The following is a 20,509-nucleotide window of genomic DNA, read 5'->3' as shown; positions in this document are numbered from 1 at the left end:
CGCTGCTCTCTGAAGCAGCCGGCAGCATGTCCCTTCAGGCCGAGGGGGAAGGAGGCAGAGGGCTCCGGCATGCCTCCTTCCAGGCACTGCCACCCCACAGCTCCCATTGGCCGGGAACAGGGAACTGCGGCCAATGGGAGCTTCGTGGGAGGTATCTGGAGGAGCCGCAAGAGCAGCACAAGCAGGGAACCCTGAGCCTCTTCCCCCTCCCCCAAGGGCTGCAGGGACACAGTTCCAGCTGCTTCCTGGAACGGAAGCCTGCTCTGGCCCCAGTGAGCACTGCTGCCACCCCGGAGCTGCTCTAGGTAAGCGGCACCAGGCTGGAGCTCACACTCTGAACCCCTCCTGCACCCCCAACTCCCTGCCCTGAGCTACCTGCCATATCCCGCATGCCTCCTGCACCCCCAACTCCCTGCCCTGAGCTACCTGCTGCACCTGCACCCTGACCCTCTGCCATACCCCTCTTGTACCCCACACCCCAACTCCCTGCCCTGAGCCCCCTGCCACATCCCACACCCTCCTGCACCCCCAACTCCCTGCCCTAAGCCCTCTGACGCATCCTGCACCCCTCCTGTACTCCCTGCCCTGAACCACCTGCTGCACCCTGACCCCCACCGCACCCCTCTTGTACCCCACACACCAACTCCCTGCCCTGAGCACCCTGCACACCTCCTGCACTTCAACTCCCTGCCGTCAGCCCCCGCTGCACCCTTTCTGACCCCCTGGGGGCAGCGTTGGGGTGGGGACTTCAGGGAAGGGATTGAAATTGGGCAGGGAAGGGGTGGGAAGAGGTGGGGCAGGGGCGGGGCCTAATTGGAAGGGGTGGAGTGGGGGCGGGGCAAGAGGCAGTGGGGGGCTGTGTGTGTCGGTAATGCGGCCCTCGGACCAATGGACTAGTCCTCATGCGGCCCTCGGGCTCATCTGAGTTTGAGACCCCTGGTCTAATGGAGATTCAGTCCTGCCTGGAATATCATGCCAGCTGGAAGCTTCTGCCTCAGGCTGCTCTCCCAGTCGGCAGCACCCCGTGCTCACACCTACCCCAGCCTACCCCTTGCGCCCATGGCTCGTGAAGCCTGGACAGTAGTAAGGAGCAGTTCAATTATAGGCTGAGGAAGTGCATAATGGTGGTAGACTGTGCCTTTGGACATTTAAAAGCTCGCTGGGTCAGTTTACTGACTCGGTTAGACCTCAGCTAAACCATTATTCCCATTGTTATTACTGCTTGCTGTTGCTCCACAGTATCTGTGAGAGTAAGGGGGAGACGTTCATGGCAGGGTGGGAGGTTGAGGCCAATAGTCTGGCGTCCGATTTTGAGCAGCCAGACACCAGGGCGGTTAGAAGAGCACAGCAGGGTGTGCTGTGCATCAGAGAAGCTTTGAAAACCAGTTTCATGACTGGCCAGGCTATGGTGTGAAAGCTCTGTTTGTTTCTCCTTGATGAAAACCCGCCCCCTTGGTTCACTCTACTTCCCTGTAAGCCAACCGCCCTCCCCTCCCCACTTTGATCTCTCCTTGCAGAGGCAATAAAGTCATTGTTTCAAATTCATGCATTCTTTATTAATTCGTCACACAAATGGGGGGATAACTGCTAAGGTAGCCTGGGAGGAGGGAAGCACAGGGGTGGGGTAGTAGTAGGGGCACCTCCTGGAATGGCATGCAGCTCATCATAGAAGCGGCATGTCTGGGGCTCTGACCCGGAGTGGCTGTTTGCCTCTCTGGTTCTTTGGTTGGCTTCATGCGGCACTGCTGCAGGTCTCTATTATGACCTCTGTCCTTCATGCCCTTGGAGATTTTTTCAAATATTCCGGCATTTCGTCTTTTGGAATGGAGTTTGGATAGCACGCATTCATCTCCCCATACAGCGATCAGATGCCGTACCTCCCATTCAGTCCATGCTGGAGCTCTTTTGCGATTCTGGGACTCCATGGTCACCTGTGCTGATGAGCTCTGCATGGTCATCTGTGCTGATCAGCTCGCTACAGTGGTCAAACAAGAAATGAAATTCAAAAGTTCGCGGGGCTTTTCCTGTCTACCTGGTCAGTGCATCTGAGTTGAGTGCTGTCCAGAGCAGTCACAACGGAGCACTCTGGAATAGCTCCCGGAGGCCAATACCGTCGAATTGCACTCACACTACCCCAAATTCAACCCAGGAGAGTCGATTTCAGCGCTAATCCCCTCGTCGGGGAGGAGTACAGAAATCGATTTTAATAGCCCTTTAAGTCGACAAAAACGGCTTCATCGTGTGGACAGGCGCAGGGTTAAATCGACCTAATGCTGCTAAATTCGACCTAAACTCGTAGTGTAGACCAGGGCTCAGGGAGGTGGATTAACTTTGGCAGAGGTAGCATCTTAACTAACTGCTACAGCGCCGCAGCAGCACCAGTGCCGCTGCTCCATTGTAAGTGTAGACAAGCTCTCAAAGTACTTCCACAGACTTCAAAATAGATCTTAAATACTCTCAGCCTCTTTGCAGCCCAGCCATATCAGCACTGAGTACATAATGAAACTGACTTCTTGTCACTAGCAGTACTCTTTGTCCTGCAGTTGTTAAGCAAATATCTGTTCAATATCTTCATCAATGATTTAAATAATGGCATAGAGAGTACACACATAAAGTTGGCGGATGATACCAAGCTGGGAGGGATTGCAAGTGCTTTGGAGAAAAGGATTAAAATTCATAATGATCTGGACAAATGGTCTGAAGTAAATAGGATGAAATTCAATAAGGACAAATGCAAAGTACTCCACTTAGGAAGGAACAATCAGTTGCACACATACAAAATGGGAAATGACTGCAGAAAGGGATCTGGGGGTCATAGTGGATCACAAGCTAAATATGAGTCAACAGTGTAACGCTGTTGCAAAAAAAGCAAACAGCATTCTGGGATGTATTAGCAGGAGTATTGTAAGCAAGACATGAGAAGTAATCCTTCTGCTCTACTCCATGCTGATTAGGCCTCAGCTGGAGTATTGTGTCCAGTTCTGGGCGCCACATTTCAGGAAAGATGTGGACAAATTGGAGAGAGTGCAGAGAAGAGCAACAAAAATGATTAAAGGTCTAGAAAACATGACCTATGAGGGAAGATTGAAACATTGGGTTTGTTTAGTCTAGAGAAGAGAAGACTGAGAGGGGACTGTTTTCAAGTACATAAAAGGTTGCTACAAGGAGGAGAGAGTTAAATTGTTCTTAACCGCTGAGGATAGGACAAGAATCAACAGGCTTAAATTGCAGCAAGGGTGGTTTAGGTTAGGAAAAACTTTCTAACTGTCAGGATGGTAAAGCAGTCAAGTATCAGAGGAGTAGCCATGTCAGTCTGGATCTGTAAAAAGCGACAAAGAGTCCTGTGGCACCTTATAGACTAACAGATGTATTGGAGCATAAGCTTTTGTGATGCATCAGTGGGTATTCACCCACGAAAGCTTATGCTCCAATACATCTGTTAGTCTATAAAGTGCCACAGGACTCTGATGGTAAAGCAGATTAGACAAACACCTGTCAGGAACGGTCTAGACCATGGCTAGGCAACCTATGGCACGCGTGCCAAAGGTGGCACGTAAGCTGATTTTCAGTGGCACTCACACTGCCCGGGTCGTGGCCTCTGGGCCGGCGGGCTCTGCATTTTAATTTAATTTTAAATGAAGCTTCTTAAACATTTTAAAAACCTTATTTACTTTACATACAACAATAGTTATATATTATAGACTGAGAAAGAGACCTTCTAAAAACGTTAAAATGTATTACCGGCACGCAAACTCTTAAATTAGAGTGACTAAAGGAAGACTTGGCACAGCATTTCTGAAAGGTTGCCAACCCCTGGTCTAGCTAAAACTTGGTGCTGCCTTGTGGGCAAGGGACTGGACTAGAGGGAGGGGAGCAGAGAGAGCCAGCGGGGGAGACAGAAACCTTCGGGGCTGGAGGGTGGACCGACTCTTCCCCGCCAGCAGGCAGCCCCGCCCAGCTCGAGCGGCTTCTCGGTAGTAAGGGGCGGGGCCCGTCTCACCCTCCCTTTGTTTAGACAGGCGGCGGGAGGAACGCATCTGGTTCTTTAAATCCCTGAGCTCTGCCCTTGCTTGCGCGCCGGCCTTCGTCGTTGCGCGGGTGGTCTCGCCGTCTTCTCTAATTGGCCAGAGGGAATAAGGGTGTCTCGCCTCTCAGCTCTAATAGGTTTCGCATGGTGCTCGTCTGACGCCCAATACGCTGATTGGCTAATGTAGGAATCCCTGGAAGCAGTTCCGGGAAACCCCGCGTGTTGCCGGGGTCGCGCCGCCGTCCATGAGGAGAGAGGAAGTGCGCGCGCGCCATTTGCAGTCGCTGCTTAGGCCTCAGCCGCGCCGCGCAGGCCGCGCTCCGGTGAGTGTCGCGGGGCCGCCACCGGGCGGGGGAGGGGGAGAGCCGGGCTGCAGCGCTCCGCTGCGGAGAGTCCCCAGCCGGGCCTGCGCCGATGGTGGATAGCCACACGCTCTAGCGAGGCCCGGCACTAGACGAGGCGGGCCCAGGGCGGCCGGGGCCTTGTGGACGGCGGGGGCTGTAGGCCGCGCTCGCAGAGGCGCTGCTGGGCACCTGGCTTGGGATGGTGGGGGAGTGGGGCTGCTGAGGTGGCCAGCGGCGCATGGCGTATAGGCTGGCGCTGCCCGGTCTGTGGTGCGCGGGGCCGTGGCTGGTGGGCGGCTGTTTCCCGGCGGTGTGTGTGGGAGGTCCGCTTTGCGTACGGGTCGGGCCTGGCGACCTGGGTAGCGGGAGACTGACTTCCTCCGCTCCGCTCCGCTCCGCTCCGCTCCGCTCGACCACGTGGATTGGCTCCTGCATGTGGGTGACAAGAGGCAGGCGCTGCCTCCTGCTCCGTGTTAGGCTTAACGCCGTCCGCATTGCATTACATCTGCTGTGGGGAAAACGTAGCTCTCTCCCTCTTCAGCCTGTGCCACTATACAGTAGCTCAGGGAAGCTGCCTGGAGGCAAAGCCCCTTGGCTGCTGGCCACATGAGACCCTTTATCTCCACTACCACGTGTGCGTGGTTGGCTAGGAAATATTTTGACTAATGCTGATTTATCTGTATTGCCATGATGATGACACATCTGTTCTCTGTAAAACCACCCGTAGGAACTATTTTGCTAGTGTGGGTTTTAGTAAGCTAAATTTTGCATTAAACCTATATAAAATAATTCAAGTTACTACTTATCTACTTCATTCCAGATGGTAAATCTTGTTTAGTGTGAGAGAGATAAAATTCTCTAGGACCTGATTACTATGAAATTGCATTTTCTTTTGTAAACTTTACTGAACTTCTGTTCACTAACATTTTGATTAAAAATACAGGTTTTTAAAGTGGATTTAGTTACTGTATTTTAGTGGCTTTGTTATCCATTACTCTGTGAATGTAGCCAGTTACCCTACTTGACCTATGGTTCAACATAGGTTTATTTAGAGGAAGTTGATTAGACTTTTATTTCTTTTTTGTATTCTCCCCCAGTACTGAGCAAGAAGATTCCATCAGCTTTGATACTTTCGTGCTGTGGAGAGCATTGTGAGGGCCCCAAACATTTTGGAGTCCTATTTATGATGTATTACAGAACAATTACTATTGTCATATACAGTGTATTTTGTAAGAGTAAAAAAGCTTCTGTAATTCCTAACTACAGTGCTTTTTTTTTAATCCTTTCTGTGAAGTGACTGGCTTTTCTGTGTAAATTATAGGGTTTGCAGACTAGCAAAATTCTACTTAACCTTTTTATTCTAAAAGCCATGTTTCCTAAGAGTATTTAACATCCCTATTCAAGTGTCTGTCTAGGTAGTTATGATGTGAATCACAGTAATACTTGTAAAAGAACAGGAGTACTTGTGGCACCTTAGAGACTAACAAATTTTAAAATTTGTTAGTCTCTAAGGTGCCACAAGTACTCCTGTTCTTTTTGAGGATATAGGCTAACACGGCTGCTACCCTGAAACCAGTAATACTTGTGTACACCAAAAACAAATGGATTTATTCTGGCAGTATCACTGTGTAGTAGATAAGTTCTCTAGCTGTAAAATAGAGATAATAATTTAAGTGTCCTTTTGGAAGATAAATTCATGGATGTTAGGGCATGTCTTCACTGTAGAATTAATTTAAGTGATAACTCAAGTATTGTCCCTAACTTGAGTCCCATCCACACCCAAACCCTTAACTTGAGTGTGGTCCTGTTTGTAACTTGAGTTGGCTGACCCGTTTGTGGAGTGGGGGGGTTAGCACAATTTTCAGCTGCCAGTACAATCACTGAAGCCTGATATATACTAGGAAATTAGCAAAAAGAACAGGAGTATTTGTGGCACCTTAGAGACTAACAAATTTATTAGAGCAGAATCTTTCGTGGGCTACTGCCCACTTCTTAGGATGCTACTAGGAAATTAGGTCGGTATAACTGTCCCTCAGAGGTGTGAAAAAAATCCATCCCCCTTAGCAATGGAGTTAAACTGACCTAACCCCCAATGCAAGATCACTGGTAGAAACCCTCCAATTGGCATAGGTAGCATCTTAACTGAAGCCCTCCAGCGCGCATTTGCAGCATTTTAAGTGTAGACAAGCCCTCAGATCATTCTGTGGAACTGGAGTGTTGTTAGGCTACCTTGAGAGGGAGTTGACTCAAATGTAGATAATGTAATATGAGTTAATTCTGCAGCCTTAGGCATTCATACCATGATGACAGGGCACGATATGTCTATATAGATACTCTTGAGCATAGCCTCTCAACCTGGGGTCGTAATGACCTTCCTCTAGCTGTGGGGGAGGTGTCCCTATGCTTTCCCGTATCATGAGGTCATTTTATGGGAAAGGTTGAGCAAAGCTGCTCTGGAGGGGTGGATGTGTTAAATACTCCATTGTATTTACTGTACTAGAAGTTAGACTTTAGGACCTTGGTAATCTGCAAAGCTCTTAATTTGCACGAAGGCAGTAACTTCATAGCAAAAATTTAGTCCTATAGCTTTTACACTAATTAATGTTTTGTAGTATATTTTATGTAATTTAAACTGTCATAAATAACTACTCATTTGTATCACAAATATTGCTTAAGGCAGTGTTTTCAACCTTTTTTCATTTTGTGGACCCCCTGCATTTTAATTGGAAATCTTAGACATAGTCTGCAGGCCCCTCGGGGTCTGCGGACCAAGGTTGAAAACCACTGGCTTAAGGTAAACTGATGCATTATAGTTAGGTTTTTGTGTGTGTAGAACTTGCAAAACTTTCTTTGGGTTGCCAGTCAGTAGTGTGAGCTAGTGAAGTTCTTCAGTAATTCAAGTCGCAGTTCAACTTCCATTATAAACCCTTGCATTCCCTCACATCTTCCTTAAATTCTTCTTTTGGGTTTAAACTTTCCATGATCTTAGACTGAAGGTAACTTTTTTGGGGGAGTGGGAGGGATAAATCTGTTCTACTGTGCTTCAGTAAAGCTACTGGGGTAGGATATAACTTGTCAGTTTAAAAAAAACCTTGTTTGATACATTCATAAATCAAATGGCTGAACTTCAAAATGTTCTATGTAATGTCTTTAAACCTCCAATGAGGCATTAGCTGTCTAGTAGGTGGTGATGACAGGGAGGTGGGGGAATTAAAATAAGTAACTTAGGGTAGGTCTACACTATGGGGGTAAGTTGACCTAAATTACACAACTCCAGTGATGTGAATATGTACCTTAGGTCAACTTACTGCGGTGTCTACATGGCGCTGGGTCGACAGGTGTTTCTCCCATAGACTTACCTTATGCTTCTCATTCCGGTGGAATACTGGAGTTGATGGGAGAGCAATCGGCAGTTGATTTAGCAGGTCTTCACTAGACTTGGTAAATTGATTCCCGATGGATTGATCGCTGCAGCATCAATCCACCGGTAAGTGGAGACAAGCCCTTAGAAATGGCTTTGGTGCAGGCTCAATGCAAAATATCCATAAGGTTTTTAGTTATGCCTGCTGCACTTTAAAGTTGACTGAGTACAAACTTTGCTGCTCCATGGTACCACAACCATTGTAGCAAGCTGAATAGCAGTCCAGGACAAGTCCCTGTTCTCAGCTGCTGTATTATCTTGTAGTTGGACTGGTACTAAAGGAGAACTTTTTTGTGTGGAAAAATGTAGGTTTGACTACTTGAATTACTTGAGTATAATTCGTCTCTGCCCCCCTCCCTCCTCAGGTAACTAAAAAACACCAAGGAGTCTGGTGGCACCTTAAAGACTAACAGATTTATTTGGGCATAAGCTTTCGTGAGTAAAAACCTCACTTCTTCGGATGTGAAAAACACCCAGAGTTCCAATTTTGCATGTGGCTAGACCTCAATGAGGATTAGTTACTTTAAGACTTTGAGATATGGATAGGCAGGTAACTCAACAAAAAGAATACAGTGCTCTCCTCAGTTGCATAGTTGGCAATGCCAATATGGAGTCTTATGTAAAACACCATTCTGCAACTTCAAAATGGTGCAGATAGGTAATGGCCTGGACACCAATATGGATTCTACACAAAACATCCACACTTAATCTACAGTTGCTCCCAAACTTTACATACTGCTGCTTGCTCAATAGGCACATCTTTATATGTATGCACCTCCTGAAGTCCACCCATCTTTGCACATTATACATATCTCATGCATACCAAAGGAAATGATCCTTCTGGAAGTGTATCTCTAATCTTTGCATACATCTGGGTTAAAGAATCTTCCTATCCCCCAGAAACTTGGATTACTTGTGCAATTTCTTCATGTGCACATAATCAGTTTCATATGTACATTTTGTGCTTTCACGTATGGCTGGTTGATAGTTGAGCCACATCATGGGCATGATCCATGTGCAAACTCAAACATTTCTCCTTTTCTTTTTTACACTTGCTTCACTTCAAAGTTCTTTTCTAATCTAAATAATTAAAGTAAACTTGTTACCGTCCTAATCAATTGATCTTACAGCATATTCAATTAACTTTCTTTGGTGACAAAATTTTTTTACTGGTGTTTACTTCTGGTGTGTTTGCATAGCTGACACAGCTAAGTGGAAGAGAGCTGGATTATTTTCCTCTTTGTGCATCAGTATGACTGTTGAATTCCAGTTTACCTGTGCAGCCCCATTGAAGACAATGGGGTCATAAGGGTGTTGCAGAGGATGTGATTTGGCTTGTGTGTTGATGAAGCATGAAAGAAAAACCACCATTTAACACTCAGATTCTGGTCTGAGTTTGCAAAACTAGCAGATTGGAAAAAAAAATCACTGCTTGTTATTGGAATGGTGTGCATGTCATCTGGAAATCACTGAGACAAAAAATACTTCTATCATAATATCTTCATGTTTCAGAGTAGAACTACACTTAAAGAAGCATTTGCAGTTAGACACATGACAGGAGATGCATAGTTAAGGATGAATAATTTTAACATGGCTGGTTTGTGCATATGCATTACAATAGTCTTAATTTATGTGATCTCACTAATTCTCAAGTTTTTTTGCAAAGATAAATGTATAACATGAAGAATACACTTGACTTGAAGTGAAGTAAAATAGGCTTAAAATTCATACTAAAAGTACATTCTGCATTGGAGTAATACTGTAGTAAAAACTTGATTGTATACTCCTACATAAATACCAAGCTGATAGTAACACTAAATATTTCATACCATTAGGTTATAAAAGCAATACTTCATAGCTTATGAGAAGCTTTAGCTGTGGAACTGCAAATGCATTACGTTTACAGCTAGAGGTGTACAGCCAATGATTCTCAGCACAAGTTTTAGTCAAGCTTGAGAACATGACTAAAGTCTTCAACTCTCTCCTGATGGAAGATGTTAATGCTGTGTGAAAATGACTTTTGAAGTGTTAATCCAGTTTTACAAAAAGCCTCTTAGGCTACATCTACACTACGGGGGGAGTCGATTTAAGATACGCAAATTCAGCTACGTGGATAGCGTAGCTGAATTCGACGTATCGCAGCCGACTTACCCTGCTGTGAGGACGGCGGCAAAATCGACCTCTGCGGCTTCCTGTCGACGGCGCTTACTCCCACCTCCGCTGGTGGAGTAAGAGCGTTGATTCGGGGATCGATTGTCGCGTCCCGATGGGACGCGATAAATCGATCCCCAAGAGGTCGATTTCTACCCGCCGATTCAGGCGGGTAGTGTAGACCTAGCCTTAAAGGGACAACATCAACTTAAGCTACACACTTGTGAACATTTTTACTGTTAGAGGTAATACAATTACTGTAGTTGAGGCTATTTTGTCTTTCACTTTCCCTGTATATCCAATTTCCTTGTGCAAAACCCTAGAAGTGAGAGACACTAAAGTAAAGAAAAATGATTGTCAAGCTACAAAAAAATGGCAAAGGAGTTGGGGGGGGGGGGGAGAGAAGAGATGAGACTCAAAGGCTGATATATATAGTACCTGAAATAGTATTTTTAAAACTATTTCAAGTTTTTGGGGGGAGGGATGGCTTTTAAAGATACCTAACACAAGCAAATTTTTAGCCTTAATTTTGCATTTATTGACCTTTGTGTAATTCACTGCACAAACTTAACATTGCAGTAATGTTTTGGGATTTAATATGGTGGGTAGTGGTGCATAAGCATGGTTCTAGTAACATGTTCAGTACAGTAATATTGTCACTTTAAATAGAAACCATACACTATACCTTATTTGAATTTATTAGAAAGTAATATGAGGCTTGATCAAGAAGCAGAATGAATAGTCTAAGTGGATACATGTATACCATGCAGCTGCAAAAAGAACAGGAGTACTTGTGGCACCTTAGAGACTAAAATTTATTTGAGCATAAGCTTTCGTGGGCTACAGCCCACTTCATCGGATGCATAGGCTGGAACCTAGAGCAAGAAGATATTTATACATACAGAGAACATGATGGCTACTCCCACCTTTTCATGTTCTCTGTATGTATAAATATCTTCTTGCTGTATGTTCCAGTCTATGCATCCGATGAAGTGGGCTGTAGCCCACGAAAGCTTATGCTCAAATAAATTTTAGTCTCTAAGGTGCCACAAGTACTCCTGTTCTTTTTGCGGATACAGAGTGACACGGCTGCTACTCTGAAACCTGTCATGCAGCTGCAGAAGTTGGCTTTGTTATATAGCTTGCATAAGGTAGTGTGTCACTTTAGTCTTGTCCACTCCCAGTCACCACAATTCTCTCAATCCATTGCAGAATCTCTTGTCTGTCTAATAAGAATGATTTGGCTCAAGCCAGCAAATTTGTCCTTGTGCATTTTCAGAACAGTGCATAGGCTTTAGTTTAGACGCTTTGGATATGTTGCTTGTCTGTCTTGGGTGTTATTTAGGAGATTTGTTCTGTGGTAGCTGACTAGATATCTTGAGGCTTCAACATTAGAAACGGTTTATTCTTGAACCATCTTCATATCATGTATTCCAGTACATATTGCATTGTTCCTGTCGTGTTGCAAATGTCTGTGTAGTTACCATTCCATTGCTGATACGTGCATCATCAACTCTTCTTCCATGTCTTATACGGCGCAGCACCATTTGAATCTCTGCTGATCTTATACAGTTGACCATCCTAATATATCTCTCCATTGGGTAGTTGTTTGCAACCTCAGCCATGAAAGCTGAGGTGAAAACATCTATTGGCTGGCTAATAGAGAAATTGAGACAAAATTTACAGTGAATTAGGCAAAGGCCATTGGAGTTGTCTAAAATAGTAGCTGTGCCTCTTTTGAATGCACATCCTTGCAACTTCTGTATTGATTGTTGCATCGAGTCTTTTACTAATATGAGACATTCAAGATGCAGTCATGGCTTCGTTTGAAACTAGTAAAATTCCAAGTATCTTGTTATGCTACAATTTGCAGAATCTAAAACATTCTACCTGAAGTGGTTTTTTCACTTTCGGATTTGTACCACTATGGATTGAAATTGGTAATATGTCTTAGTATGGCACTTTCCGTTTTGAGTTCTGAAGCATCCTGAGCAAAAGAGTATGGCCTCTCATGTAACATTAAGTTGAGTTTGAAAGAAGTCATGACAGCAAGCCAGGAAACTCTGTGAAAGTTGGCAAACGTGTATTGACATTGATATGTTAAGATACCCTGCATAAAAATAATCATTTTAAGATTAGAGGCATGGGAGATGAAAATAGCAGTAGTTCTGATGTGGCTTATTGTTCACGAATTGAAGGGTGTTATGTAACACACCAGTACACTCCAGCTGCTATGGTAACCAGATACCTTACTGACAATCAAAGTTAAGTTTAGATCTGATGTACATGAAGTTCTTAAAAATGTAAATTCTTCCATGTACATGTTCCACAATGTTACAGGACTGTACTTATTGAAACTTAGATCAGCTGCATCCCAAAAGCATTAAATACGATTTTGATACAGGTCATTTGCAGCATGTATACAATTAGTTTAGATAAATCATGCATTGTCCTACAAACTAGTTATTTCTGGCTTAATGTAATATAGCTCCTGAATTTTTTCCAGCAGCATAATAAAATGGCTAATCAGGTGAATGGTAATGCGGTACAGTTAAAAGAAGAGGAAGAACCAATGGATACTTCCAGTGTAACTCACACAGAACACTACAAGACACTGATAGAGGCAGGCCTCCCACAGAAGGTGGCAGAGAGACTTGATGAAATATTTCAGACAGGTATAATATACATTTCTTGTTTCTGATTGGTTATGAAAGTGAGGGCATACCATTTTCAAATTTTATAGATTAAGGTTTAAAAATTCTCACTGTGTTTGATCTGTGAAGCTCTGAATGTATTGCTACTTTCACTTCCCTGAAGGCAAATTGGGTTTGACACTGACTCTTTAATTATTGGAATCATCCTTAGTGTTGAATGATGTCCTAGTTGCTTCAGGAGACAGTGCATCAGTTTGTCTTAGACTTTCACAAGTAAAGATGTATGTTCCAGCATACTAAACTGCACATTTTTCTTAATCCAAATCAGTCATCACTTTGCTTTTACTTTTCTACTGTCAACTCCTCACAGTGACTCTTAAAACACTTAAAGGGCTGAGTAGATGGCTCAGTGGGGAAAACAACTAGCTTGTCTTGCCTGGGACGACATTTGAACTCCAGTCTGCCTATGGATTTTATGTTCTGTCTAGTTCCAGCTGAACAGTTGAATCCATGTCAGTCAGTTTTCACTCTAACTTCATTTTAACACAAGTCCAGGAGTAAGCTATTCAGCAAATTGAATAATATGGTCTCTGGAAATCCTAGCGAGAAAGGGTCCCTTTGCAGGAAGAGTTTTTTGTTGTTTTTTGGGGGGGTAATTTCTCCCCATTATTTTGGTCTTATAAATGGAAACTTCCTCTTCCTCTTTAGAGTGTTCTTTGAACAGGTTTAGAGATATAAATGGAACTGCTTCATGCACTTACCTGAATACCTCAGTGACAAGATGCCAGTTTCTCCTTTTTGAACAGTCTAAAAAGTCAATGAACCAAGTGAAGGCAATTCAAAATAATACCTTATCCATCTTCAGTATGTTGATATTCTGGCTCGTGTGGACGATCTCTTTTGGAAGTCAGTCCAGTGAGTGTCTGCCAGCTTTTATTTGCTTAGAGATGCATTTCTCTAAGTGTGGGTTATGATGATATCCACATCATGGCTTGAGGGTAGATGTAAATGGCTGGGCAAGGGACTTGTGGGACTCGAGTCTAGAAGGTGTTGCCGTTACCTTGTGTTGTGAGGAGTTCTCAAGTAAGAGTATTTTAACCCAGTAATTGACTAGCTAGTGTGACTTCATTGCATGGGTAACTTTTGAAAACACATGTGTTCAAATTTCCTTAATATCAACTGAAGATGTTCTACACTATGCAGGGTTTTATCAGCTCTATTAGTTGCTTTTGAAGCCACAGCCAAATTTGGGAATGTACTTTGGGATTTTTAATCTGCTCAGTCTTTTCACTTGTGAATGATACAGGTGCCTTCCAATATGCAGGATCATTTCTGAAATGCAGTCTTTGTGCTCTGTGCTATTGTGTTTCGGAACTCCAGTGGAGATTAAGAAGTGTGCAGTAATTTAAATTCCAGAATGCTCAAAAGTGTTGTGAGGAGTTCTGTATGTGGATTCACACTGAAGTCTATTAAATATCAGCAGGTTTCTTGGAAAATGTAATCTTTGTCTGTAACTGGCAGGACTCCACAGCTTCCATAAAACCACTGATATTCCAAAGAGAAGAAAAACTTCTAAATAATCTCAAAATAACATGCGCTTCAGAACTGGTCCACTGTCTTTGGGTCTGTACCTGTAAAGCTAATAATAGTGTACTTGGGGTACATAACAGGGCTCGAAATAATGTCTTTCTGGATTCTGGCTGCTAAAAACTGGGTGGGTCAAAATGTTTTTTTGTACTTTCCCAAGTGGAAAATCCACTGTAATCTCCACTCTTCCCACCTTCTTCAAGAAGTAAACAAATTGTTCCATCTCTAATGCTTTTTGAGGTGAGGTGGAAGGTGGTCATAAGTGGCTCAGATCCTCAGTCAGGTGGCTACCTTTGTATATTATGGGTAGGGTATAGGCAAGTGAGTAAGGTATAGGCAATGTTCCCCTGTCAGTGTATTTTGGAATGGCTCCATTCAAAGAAAGGAAACTTAAAGCTTTGTGTTCATAGATCTGTTGGAAATATGAGCCAGAGTTCATTATTTCAAACCCTGGTATGTAGCATTGCTTTATGCAGCAGACTGGATTCCCAAAGCTTCTGAAACTGTTACACTCTTGGTTTAATATTGTACTTAATTTACTTTAGTGCCTAGGTATATACATTTTAATTTCTTTTTCATTCGTATATCCATGTCCTTTCATATACTTGTATACGAGTATGTAGTTAATATTAAATAATGCATAATTCTATTTACTAATATGCAGTATAACCATTGCTTGATTTAAAAGCAAATAGTTTAGTTGTGAGCCATCTTGCTTTGTGTAATTAAACAGAAATCTGTAACTTTTCTGTCTTTAACTTTTTAGGGTTGGTAGCTTATGTCGATCTTGATGAGAGAGCAATTGATGCTCTTAGGGAATTTAATGAAGAAGGAGCCCTCTCTGTATTACAGCAGTTTAAAGAAAGTGACCTGTCGCATGTACAGGTAAGGTGAGAGCTCCAGAAGTGTGAGCATAATAGTGTTTTGGCACTTCTGACTTCCCATAAAGCAAATACTTGATGTTGCAGATTCTAATGTTTCAAACCCAAATTGGAAGTTTGGCATATATCTTTGATATTGGTATTTTGAGTGCAAGGCAAAATCCTCTAATGTTGGAATGAGCACTATACTGAGTGACTGGGCTGGTCCACACTAACCCCCCCACTTCGAACTAAGATACGCAACTTCAGCTACGTGAATAATGTAGCTGAAGTCGAAGTATCTTAGTTTGAACTTACCGCGGGTCCACACGCGGCAGGCAGGCTCCCCCGTTGACTCTGCGTACTCCTCTCGCGGAGCAGGAGTACTGGCGTTGACGGCATGCACTTCCGGGATCGATTTATCGCGTCTAGACAAGACGCGATAAATCGATCCCAGAAGATAGATTGCTTACCGCCGGACCCGGAGGTAAGTATAGACGTACCCAAAGTGTGACCTGTTAGTGCTAGCTGGAGTCTTATTGTCTTTATCATCAGTTTGTTCCGATAATGTACATCAGCTGAGATGTTCTTAATGTAATAATCAAAATGCCAAAGGAATTCTTAACATGACACATTGCAAAAGCCAATGTGTAAGATCCAGTGGCTTTAGATGGCTTTTTATAATACGCTTCAATTGAATTACTTTATAAATTGCGTCTACAGAACAAAAGTGCATTTTTATGTGGAGTTATGAAGACCTACAGGCAGAGAGAGAAACAAGGAAGCAAAGTACAAGAGTCAACAAAGGGACCAGATGAAGCAAAGATTAAGGTAATGTATTTAGATGCAGCTTAATTTTTGTAATGGAGGAACAGGTATATTTGTGTCTAGAAAGAGATGGGATAAATTTGAGTATGCTCATAAATCCTCTTCAATACACTGAAGTAGCATACAACACTGTTCGGCAGCTTTCCATGCTGACATTGCCAGGAAATGCACATAAGACAAATACTGAAGAGGCATGCTTCCATTAGTAAACTAGCAGGTCTTTCAAATTAAATACTTGATATGAAACTTTGGTTACTGTAAGTATGTTACTTTGAAGGACTAGACTGAGGCCTGTCTGAAGAGAACATGCCTGCGTGACTTTTTTCCATCAAATTTTGTGGTAATATAGATATTTCTGGACACTTTAAAATAAACAGAGCACACATCTTAAGCAACTGTTATGAATAGGGGTCTACTTAAATCATGGAAAAATCACACAATTTTCACAGGTTGATCAGCGTGCTGTTTTACCGCGTTATATCCGAATTCTTGTTCTATCGGGTCACGTTCTATTGGGGTAGAGGTGTATACGAACACAACTGTGAAATTTGCTCTTTATGCCCTGACCAACTTGTGAAAAATGTGACAACCACCCACCCCCCACGTTTTTAAGTAGACTTGTACTCATAACTGTTGCATACGATGTGCTAGATGGTTTTTTTCCAAGTTTCCAGAAGTATCTGTACTACCACAGAATTTTGATGGAAAAGAGTCATGCCAGGCATGACCCTATAGCTTAGGGTAAAAGTAAACAAAAGACAAGATTTCATGGTCCATGGCGTGTTTTTTCCCCAGCCACGAATTTGATAGACCACCTAGTTGATGCCAACTAACCCCCCCTCCCAAAACAAAAACAAAACCCAAAAAAACCACATACAACTTTTGGGAGGAACATGTAGTATGCTGTTCAATGTATCATACAGAATACAGCAAATACTGGAAATATGTTGCATGTTACTTCTGGGACACTATGTCAATGTATCTGTTTGCTTAAAACAGGTGTGTTTAGTCTTCCTTTTCTGAAAAGCAAGCTAAACAGTTTTTGTTAACTTTTCTATACAATGTAACGCTTCTGTGCCCACTGACAGTGGTCTGCACAGCCTCCTGAGGAGGCCTATAGCTTGCTCTACAGTCCTGGCAAAGTGCAAATTAGGAAATGTCAATCCCAATTAACCTTCATATCATTAAAACCATCTAATGTGACAACTTTTTACAATTTTCAGGCTTTGCTAGAGAGGACCGGTTATACTCTGGATGTGACCACTGGACAGAGGAAATATGGGGGCCCTCCTCCAGACATTATCTACTCAGGAATTCAGCCTGGTATTGGAACAGAGGTTAGTATTTGCAGATTATTGCGCTGGGCCTTTTTGTTATGCTTTTTTACTAATTCAGGAAATTAGAATGACTAAAGTAAACGATACAACAAGTAAAAACCTAGAGCCAGGGGTTCTCAAACTGGGGGTTGGGACCCATGGGGGGTTGCGAGCTGTCAGCCTCTACCCCCAAACCCCATTTTGCATCCAGTATTTATAATGGTGTTAAATATATAAAGTTTTTTAATTTAGAAGGAGGGTTGCACTCAGAGGCTTGCTATGTGAAAGGGGTCACCAGTACAAAACTTTGAGAACTACTGGCATAGAGCCTTGCAGATAAGGGTACACTTCAATATCAAATTGGCTTTCTTCAATTACGTTCTGCTTCTGCAGAAAATAACCACAGATGGCAGAAGAAGCAGAGATGGTGTAGAGAGTAAAATTACTTGAACAAACTTTTAAAATAGGATAAGATGACCAAACCGTCAGATGACTTAAGTCTAGCCAAACAGATATGATTGAGAAGGAAACCATTTGACCTTTCTTGTACAACATGAATGTAAATTGAGGGACACTAATTGGTCTTGTTAGAGACTACATGCAAAAAATGATGCAGATGCTTGCAAATGTAAGTAAAGTGTTCAGGTACGAAGTGTATACTAAATAAATGAATATTTGTGGATGGGTTGCCTACATTTTATGGATCGTTCACATACATTTTGTTTCAGTTACACAAGCATCCTGAAAACTTTCAGAGGACTACTATCAAACTTCAGTTCTGTCAGTGAAATCAATTAACACAATTACTGAAAAGACAGATTTAATTGTTAATTGAAGTACTTTTCATTCAAATAGTCTTGAATTTACTGCAAACACATTGGCTTCAATAGCTGCCCCACAGCATCTTAATAGAATCTTCCTGTAAATTGCTGTAGGGAACCCATTGGTGTTAACCACCTTAAAGCTAATGTGTCAGCTAGTTGGAAGACAGTTATTTTTCACTTGCAGCAAAATTTCAAATATATTACAGAACAGCTGGATGTGGAAAAGCGACAGTGGATTCAACTAATCAATGTTTATTTACATAAGTCATTTCGGTTAATATTAAAAGGAAATGACAATCACTCTCAATTAAATATATATTAAAAAAAAAAAGACACTTTTTTTTTTATAAACCTGTCTGAAAGGACCCCTTAATTATCCTACACTGTGTGGCTCAATCTGGTGTAGGTCCCCAGCTTTTAAGAGGCCTAAATTCACCCTGAAATTATACACCTCTACCCCAATATAACACTGTCCTCGGGAGCCAAAAAAATCTTACTGTTATAGGTGAAACAGCGTTATATCGTACTTGCTTTGATCTGCTGGAGTGCGCAGCCCCCTCCCCCCCAGAGCGCTGCTTTACCGTGTTGTATCCGAATTTGTGTTATATCGGGGTAGAGGTGTAGTTCAACAAAGGAAAACTGAATGAAGTTGGATATTTGTGGTTGGAGTGGCTTCGGTTTTTATTCTGTCTATGCATTTATGGTTGCTGTTACCAAATTCCCTCATCCCCCTCACAAACGTGTATAATTTAACTGAATTTTATATCCAAATCATACTCTGGCTTAACCGTTTGTATGCCAAATTGTAGCCTAGATTGACATCGTTTGCCTAAATTGAAGACCCTGTGCAATGTGGATGTACAGCTGAAACTGCCAAACTGTGCTCCTATAGCTATTTACAGAAATAGAGTTTATGTATCCATTTTATGACACTAAATTTCAAATTGTATATGTTGGTATGTAAATCAGGAGTCTATTACTATCCTTTACATTGAGAAGCTATTAATGTTATATAAGTGGTGGTCTGACTTCTCACTTCCTCTTCTTAGCTCCGCCACTATAGCTATATACAACTGCTGGTACTGCAGACTTCCTTTCTACCTAGTGTAGAAGAATGATTGCGAGTAGTACAGTGAATGGGAACCCCTGTGAATCTACATTGTATAGTTGAGAGGGTTTAAGAACAGACAACCTGATGAGCACTAATTTCATCTTGTATAAACATGCAGAGAAACTCTTCAGTCTCCTTCTCCCGAGATGGAGTTTTAACACAGCTGTCTTGTATACTAAATGCATGAAATGGCACTGTGAAACAAAAGTCAAGAAACGCTAAAGTTAAGATTGAACTCACAATCTTATGCATATGCAAAAGGAAACAACTTGGGTCTTAAATTCCATCTAATCAGGTCTCAATGATTTGTGTATAGAAATAGTAATATTCATAGATGTAAATTGCCTAGAAATGGAAAGCGGCAGGAGATTATTTTTAAGGCTGGATCTTTCATCTGTTTTCAGTGCTGTCTTATTTATAGGTATTCTAGTGCTGCTAAAACTTATACTGAGATTGGGGTCCTGTTGTGCTAGGCATTGTACACTCATTTAGTTTAAACAGGCAAGGCAAAGCATGGGAGGGGAAATTGGAAGCACAAAGGTGAATGAGTTCATTGTGTGGTGCTGCTGATGTGATTATATGACCTAGTATGAATGACAAATATCTATTGATCCCTCGGGACAATATAAAGTAGCATTAAATAGCTGTATTATGACTCCTACCTGAAAGCACTCCCTTGGAGTCCTCCCCAAGACTCCATCATCCTTGTTTATGAAGCCACTAGGGAGACAATGTCATGCTAGTGTAATCAGCTCTGTCTTTATACTGCTGTTTACCTCTTCTGATACCTTGTGTATATTGGGACCTGGATGAAAATCAACTTGCTGAGGCTTCTTTAAAATAAGGAGATAATGCTGATTTGCAGGAGGAATTATTTTGAAGACTTTGCAAAATCTATAACAGGCACTACATAGAAGGCATTTTCTTGTCTTACGGTCTGATTAGTCTGGAGATCTTGTTAGATTTGTTTTTAGACCCCCAGATTGCTTCATTTGTCCAGAAATACCCTTTTTGTCAATGGATGCTGACAATTACATCCCCTTTCCTCCCAGAGTCCCCTTTTCTCAGTCGACCTATAGTTTTGTTACCTTTCAGTCTTGTCTGTTGGGATGGGCTATACATCAGGCCTAATGAGACCGTCAGAAGCTCCACCTTCTGAATTGTGTAGGCTGGCAAGAACATATTGAACTTGATTGCTTTTAGAGATTCAAGATAAATATCTATTATGAACTTTACACTGAATGAAATTCTAAAGGCTTAGCTGACAGTCACACTTCTGGCTGTAGGAGAGTGTGGGGTATCTACTTCTGTTGGGAAATTGATCTTATAGCAGCCTATGACACCATTTGGCAGATTGGTGTGCTGTATAAGAAGTCCAGAATTCTT

General features: G+C 42.5%; 1 protein-coding gene and 1 long non-coding RNA gene across 6 annotated transcripts in view; one reads left to right on the top strand and one right to left on the bottom strand.

The window, feature by feature from the left end:
* Positions 1-1,534: 1,534 nt before the first annotated feature.
* Positions 1,535-4,044, bottom strand: LOC135977281 (uncharacterized). Its single transcript, XR_010594685.1, has 2 exons — positions 3,904-4,044; positions 1,535-1,975 (listed from the first exon to the last, which is right to left on the bottom strand). It is a non-coding gene; the product is annotated as an uncharacterized LOC135977281 (long non-coding RNA).
* The window catches only part of HNRNPR (heterogeneous nuclear ribonucleoprotein R), a 60,129-nt gene continuing 43,628 nt past the window's right edge, over positions 4,009-20,509 (top strand). The window contains exons 1-5 of one of the 5 annotated variants that reach the window (XM_005313560.5): positions 4,009-4,350; positions 12,453-12,618; positions 14,951-15,069; positions 15,768-15,875; positions 17,096-17,209. In XM_005313560.5, coding sequence (XP_005313617.1) covers positions 4,273-4,350; positions 12,453-12,618; positions 14,951-15,069; positions 15,768-15,875; positions 17,096-17,209 — 585 coding nt within the window. In that variant the 5' untranslated portion in view covers positions 4,009-4,272. Of the gene's footprint in view, positions 4,351-12,449; positions 12,619-14,950; positions 15,070-15,767; positions 15,876-17,095; positions 17,210-20,509 lie in introns of all 5 variants that reach the window. The other 4 variants (XM_005313559.5, XM_042846804.2, XM_024113654.3 and 1 more) reach the window with 4 other exon arrangements.

Source organism: Chrysemys picta, chromosome 23 (genome assembly GCF_011386835.1).
Source record: "Chrysemys picta bellii isolate R12L10 chromosome 23, ASM1138683v2, whole genome shotgun sequence".
NCBI lineage: Eukaryota > Metazoa > Chordata > Testudines > Emydidae > Chrysemys > Chrysemys picta.
Note: the sequence above shows the minus strand (reverse complement) of the source record. Positions and strands in the feature narration are given on the sequence as shown.